The 5,892-nt window shown below is 56.2% G+C and overlaps 1 protein-coding gene across 1 annotated transcript in view; it reads left to right on the plus strand.

Moving 5' to 3' along the window:
• Positions 1–400, plus strand: part of LOC102478723 (olfactory receptor 56) — a 1,980-nt gene extending 1,580 nt beyond the window's left edge. The window contains exon 2 of the mRNA XM_027771442.1: positions 46–400. Within this exon, the coding sequence (XP_027627243.1) occupies positions 46–300 (255 nt within the window). The 3' untranslated portion in view covers positions 301–400. The remainder of the gene's footprint in view (positions 1–45) is intronic.
• The last annotated feature ends 5,492 nt before the right edge of the window (positions 401–5,892 follow it).

The raw sequence follows: 5,892 nt of genomic DNA on the forward strand, positions 1-5,892 counted from the left end.
TGGGCCGCCGTGCGCCCTGGGACCCCGCCCGCCGGCCGCAGGAAGGCCCTGGCCACCTGCTCCTCCCACATGACGGCGGTCTCCCTCTTCTACGGGGCCGCCATGGTCACGTACATGCGGCCGCAGGCCTACCACTCGTCCGGGCAGGACAAGGTGGCCTCCGCCTTCTACACCGTGATCACGCCCATGCTCAACCCGCTCATCTACAGCCTGAGGAACAAGGAGGTCACCGGCGCTCTGCGGAGGCTCCTGGGAAGGTGTCCCTGCGCGGGGCGGGGTCTGGCGGGTGCTGGAGCCTGAGGAGGCAGCTCCCGCCCGGAACCTGGCTGGCCACTGCAGCTTGATTGAAGGACAGACACGGCGTTCCTCTAAAAACCAAACCCACAGCAAGCACAGTCGAACCAACCAAACCCTCCCTGACCAGAGCCAATCAGACCGGCTCCCCGCTCCACCGCGGAGCCTGTTCTGAGCATGGGCAAGGGGAAGGCGGAGGTCCCTGGGTCACAACGAGGAGACACACAGTCCGTCCCACAGCCGGGGAGCCAGCAGGTGACAGCTCTCCGCGGCCTTTCTCCAGGGACTGCTCATGGCCGAAGAGGGCCACCTGCCCAGAGCCGCCTCTCCTGGGGCCGCCTGAGTCCGGTGACTGGGCGTGGAGGGTGTGATGGGCTGCTCACCCTGCCTCTGGGCCCCCACCGCTCATCTGAGGGTGTTAGGCTGCTTCTTCCTGTGGCCACCTTTGCTTTCTTAAACTCCGCCACCTCCCTGCCCCTACCAGTGTCAGCCCCGCAAGCACTTCCCAATAAACCTGCAGGGAAAGCCCGTCTCAGTCCACCGCTAAAACCCTGAACTGTGACACACTTGGGCACAGCGGTCAGAGTCGCTCTGTCCTGGTCATGCGTGTGCCCTGTGTGTACGGCAACGAGTAGGGCCCGTGGCGTCGCTGGTGTCACATCTTGTCATCACAAACCCTGCGGCAGGGTTTAGGCAGGGCTGCAAAGTCGAGTGGCAGCAGGTCCAGACGGAGACGTCAGTTAGGCGGCTGGTGGCCGGGGATTGGGGCACGTGGACACTCTTGACCCTCTGGCCTCCCACTGCTCTGTCACACAGGGAGGGCGAGCTTTGGTGTCGAGAAGTGGATCACGTCAGAGTTGGGACCTGGGTCGGGGCAGCCGCAGACGGGCCTGGTGTCTGGCTCTGGGCTGGGAGCGTGTGCCAGCGGATGCCAGGCAGCGGCGGGAAGGCTGCCAGGACGGGCCCATCGCGCCCACTGAGAGCGTCCACTGCATGGACGTTGGGTCTCCACCCTGTGCTGACTCGAAGCCGTCCTAGGGAGCCTGCTTCTTGGAGCTCCGGGGCTGGAGAACTTGGCATTCTTAGAATTTTCTGTTGTTGTGGATTTTGTTGTGAATGGGTTAAACCTTGGCACTACTCCTGTCTGCTTAGGTTTCCACTCAAAGAAGCCAATAAGCCAAGTACGATACGAGGTAGAACTTTGACAAGATCACGCATTTTTAGGGCTCGATTTCAATGGGAAGCCCTGGAGTGAGGACACTCTGACAACCTGATTCTACTTTACCCTGCTGTAGGCGAGGGGCCGATGACCAGATCCACGAGGGACTCAAGCAGCTCCCCCCAGACAATCGTCCAATAATAAAATGGGTAAATGAGCTGAACAGAAATGGCCAAAAGCATATGAAAAAAATGTTCACAACTCTTATCATATAAGTAACGCAACTCCAAATCACGAGGTTTCACTTAACTCCAGTCAGAATGGCTGTGGTCAGTAAAGTGGAGAACAGTAGGTGCTGGTGAGGCTGTGGTGGAAGGGCAGACCCTGCACCACTGGTGGGTGTGAGTGAGAGCATCACTGGAGAGCCATACGGAGGGTCAGAAACCTGCAAACAGAGCTGCTGTAGGACCCAGTAGCCCCGCCTTGGTATTTACCCACAAGGACAGGAAAACACGGTTGGAAAGACACTCGCACATCCAGGTTTACTGCAGGATAATTGCTAAGACCTGGAATCAACCTCAGTGCCCAAGAGTGTATGACTGGATTGAAAAACTGTGGCACAGTTATGCCATGGACTACTGCCCAGCCACCTGATTCAAAGTAGATACATAGAGAAGAGTTGCTGCTACGTGGAGTAAACCGGAGTCAGAGAGACAAACACTGTATACCCCTCTCAGCCCACACCTGTGCTGCCTCTCTGGCAGAGATAGAAAGGCTGGAAGGTACGATGGCGGAGGGCTAGTGCTAGCACCAGTGACTGGGCGCCACGTGGCGAGCAGAGAGTGGGCCGGAGGGGCTCAGGGACACACTTAAAAAAATTATTTCAATTTCTTTTATACATTCAATCACATATGTCACTTAGCTTGCAAAGTGAGTGTTCCAACATGTACACATTTCTCAGAGGATATAGAAACATGGAAAATGGCTATAAATACCAGAGACAGCGTGGGAAGAGGGCATGAAGGAGGAGGGTCTGGGGACAAGGCATTTAACAGACACAAAGTGTAAGGGTCTTTGCTGAAAACAATGTACTGGGTTGTTGGAAGAGTCATGATGCATTTTTGCTTAGAAAACAGAAAAATGCACCGTGAATTTTCTGACAACCCAATATATGGTGATATTCTTGATTTGATGATCACACCCTTCATACATGCTTTGAAAACCGTGTTGTACACCATAAAGATGTAGAACAATTAAATGTAAATAAGAAATAAAAAGTAAAGAGAGTAAATGCTTGTATTAGAAAAGTACAAGAAGGTTTGTTGGTAATTCTTTCAAACGTTAATCTTAAAACCTTCCAAACAGTAGAAAAGAGAATACAACACAACTAGTTGTACGAGGCCATCTCTACCCTGAGGTCATAACCTAACCAGGGCGTTCCAGGAGGGGCCAGCCTCCCGAACGGGCAGAAGCACAGGCCCCACACCACGTACCAGCAGGCCGGCCAGAAGGATACGGGACTGTGCACCACAGATCTCGCGTGAGTGCCGTCGGGAAGTCACAGTTACAGGTGCTCGGGGAGTTACTGCACAACAGACAATGGCCTGGCCACACAGAACAGAACTGCGACCCCAATCCGCAGCAAGTGCTCTAGGAACCAAACCCCTCACTTATTAATACAGTAAGCAGCCCAGGGAGACAGCGTAGTGGTTATAGCCTGGACTCCCACATGAATGACAGCAGTTTGAGTCCCGGACCCGGAGGTTTGAAAATCACGCCAGGCATGTGTGTGTGCATGTGTATGTGTGTGTGTGTCCAAAATCCGAGGAGGAGAATGGAGGAGAAGGAATCAGTGGCATGGCAACCCCACCTGGGGAGTGATTTTCTCACTTTCCCTCTCACCATCTCTCTCTGACAAGCATGCATGCCCTATGGCAAAAACCTTAATTCTTTTTTCTCCGCCTGCCTCTGAGACTGCAGGAGTGCGAGTGGTGGTGGCGGATCCCCTCGCTGTAGCAAACCGCAGCTCTGATGTTCCTCCTGGTCCGTCTTCATTGCCAGGGTGCTCAGTAACCACTTGCCGAGGCCCAGACGCTGGGCACAGCAGAGAGCGAGTGCCTCCCAGGAGTGGAAGCCACACGGCCAACCAGGAGTGTGCACGTGAGAACACAGGCGTGTGCCGGGCACCTGGGATCCTGAGGAGCTGGGGACGGGTTAGGGACAGCGTTGGGATGAGACCCTGCGGTGCTTCTGTTGCATGCACACATGCCATAGAGCTGACACTACTTACTCGCCAGATGGGCAGTGACTGACCAGTGTCTGAGTCCGTAACATAGGGGACAGCAGCGGAGGACAAGGTTCACGGGGTAACCGGCCCGCGGCCCCTTCCCGTCATCCGGTGACGGCACGCTCAGCTGTGGACGGATTTCCCTCCAAGGTCCACGTGGTCTTGTCCTCTCCCAGCCTCCGTGGGCGCCCACACTCCCAGGAGGGACGTGCCGGTGAGAGCGCAGGGGCCGTCCCACAGGGCCTCCGCCCTCTTAGGTGGGAGTCTAGGGGCTGACCAGAGCCAGGGCTGTGGGGAGCCAACTTAGGCCTGAAGTCAGTTCATCAGTTTTGGCTCCCCGGGTGGAGCGTCTGTCTGTGTCCCAGGCTCTCTGCAGCTGGGGGCGTTCCGGACAGCCGCTCTGCGACTAGAGGCACGGTCCGAGACGTTAGCTCGCCATCCGTTTGGTAAGGAACAGAAGACATCCTGGCTAGTTAGTTCCGTAAATCCGGGGCCCTGGTGTTGGCGTGTAAGAGGCCCTCCCCACGCCTCTGCTTGCCACACACCGCCCTGAGCCCCCGATCAGCACAGCAGAGTGGAAGCTGAGGGGGCGGTGGGTGCCGAGGGGTGAGGGAGGGCCTAACAGATGAAGAGCTGACCTCGGGCTTCGGCTTCAGGCTCTGACAGAGTTAGGGCGAACATGGAGATGCCCCTGGCTGCCAACTGACAGTAAGGCAGCCAGGGAGATGGGGTCTTCATTTTCTAAGGAAATCGCTATTTTTTTGGCCAGAGGTGCATGTACATGATGGAGAGACAGAAAGAGAGCTCTCCAAAGAGCTGGCCACGCTGCAGCGCTTTTTCCTTTCGTTTCTCATCCCACCGGGACCCTGGGCATGCACACGCGTGCCTGGTGTGTTTGTCAAGTTGCCAGGCCGGGATTCAAACCAGGTGGGCCTGTGGGGCCTGGCTCCCTCCGCATAGCACTTCCTTATGGGGCAGCCCTGCACGGCTCGCTCTGGACAGACGGAGTCAGGAGTCCCTGCGGGGCCCCAGCCCACGTGTGCTGCCTCGCGTGGCGTCTGGTCATACCCAGACCCTGGCTGCAGGACTGGCAGTCCGGGGTCTACCTCCTGCACTTACAACACCCCTCAGCAGGTGTCCCTGTCCCTGTCCCTGCGCCCTAGGCTTCCCCTAGCTGCTTCCACCACCTCTGCCTCCACACGGCTTTCTCATCACTGCCAGGAAGAGAACGGAGTTATGCACCAGGCTGTTCCAAACCAGTACGCGTGAACCTGTCTCACCATCAGCATCGCCTGGGGCTTTTTTGGTTTGATTTTTAATTTTCCAGAGGGCACTCTCACCAGAGAGAGAGAGACAAAGAGAAAGTGAGACAGTGACTCCCAGGGGTGGTTACACAGCAATCCTTTCTCCCCCTTTCTCCTCCTTCTGGGATTTTTGGGCACACACACGTGCCGGTGTATGCCACGAGGCCTGGGACTCAAACCGCAATGAGCCGTGTGCACCAGCCTTACCCCCACGTCACCAGCCGGCCAGAACTGGTTCCTATGAAAGACTCTGAAGGACTTGAAGAAAATCTCGGTACACGTCTTTGATGAAGACGTTTTAACATTCATTTTTGTTAGGTTTATTATTATTATTGTCGTTATTTTAAAATTTTACTATAGGTCACTTGCACTCACAAGAAAAAGAGAGAAAATAAAAAAGCAAGCCACTAGGTCCTGACTTACACTGGGGCCAACCATGTCACCACACCACCCGCTGGCCCGGGCTTTTACAAAGACTTGAACGTGACAGACCAGAAATCTCCAGTCAGCCCATCACAGAGACCCAGATTCACTCCCTGGGAGTGGCGGTTACAGGTCCCCGCAGGGTGCACACAGCAGTCTGGGTGCATATTTCCATCCTCATCATGGTGGTGATGAGAAAGCCGTCTAGAGGCAAAAGATGCTGAAGCCGCTAGGGAGACACCTAGGACGAGCGTGTTCCAGAGACGCAGTGCACCTCCGTGTCCCTGTGAGGGAGCCCGGGGCAGCAGGAGGGGCAGAGTGTTCCAGGCAGTGACAGTGTGAGCACAGAATGAGCTCCACAGCTGGGCCACAGCGCCCGGAGCAGGTGGGCCAGCGTCCACAGCGCCCGGAGCAGGTGGGCCAGC

This window comes from Tupaia chinensis, unplaced genomic scaffold (genome assembly GCF_000334495.1).
Source record: "Tupaia chinensis unplaced genomic scaffold, TupChi_1.0 Scaffold000214_1, whole genome shotgun sequence".
NCBI classification, from domain to species: domain Eukaryota; kingdom Metazoa; phylum Chordata; class Mammalia; order Scandentia; family Tupaiidae; genus Tupaia; species Tupaia belangeri.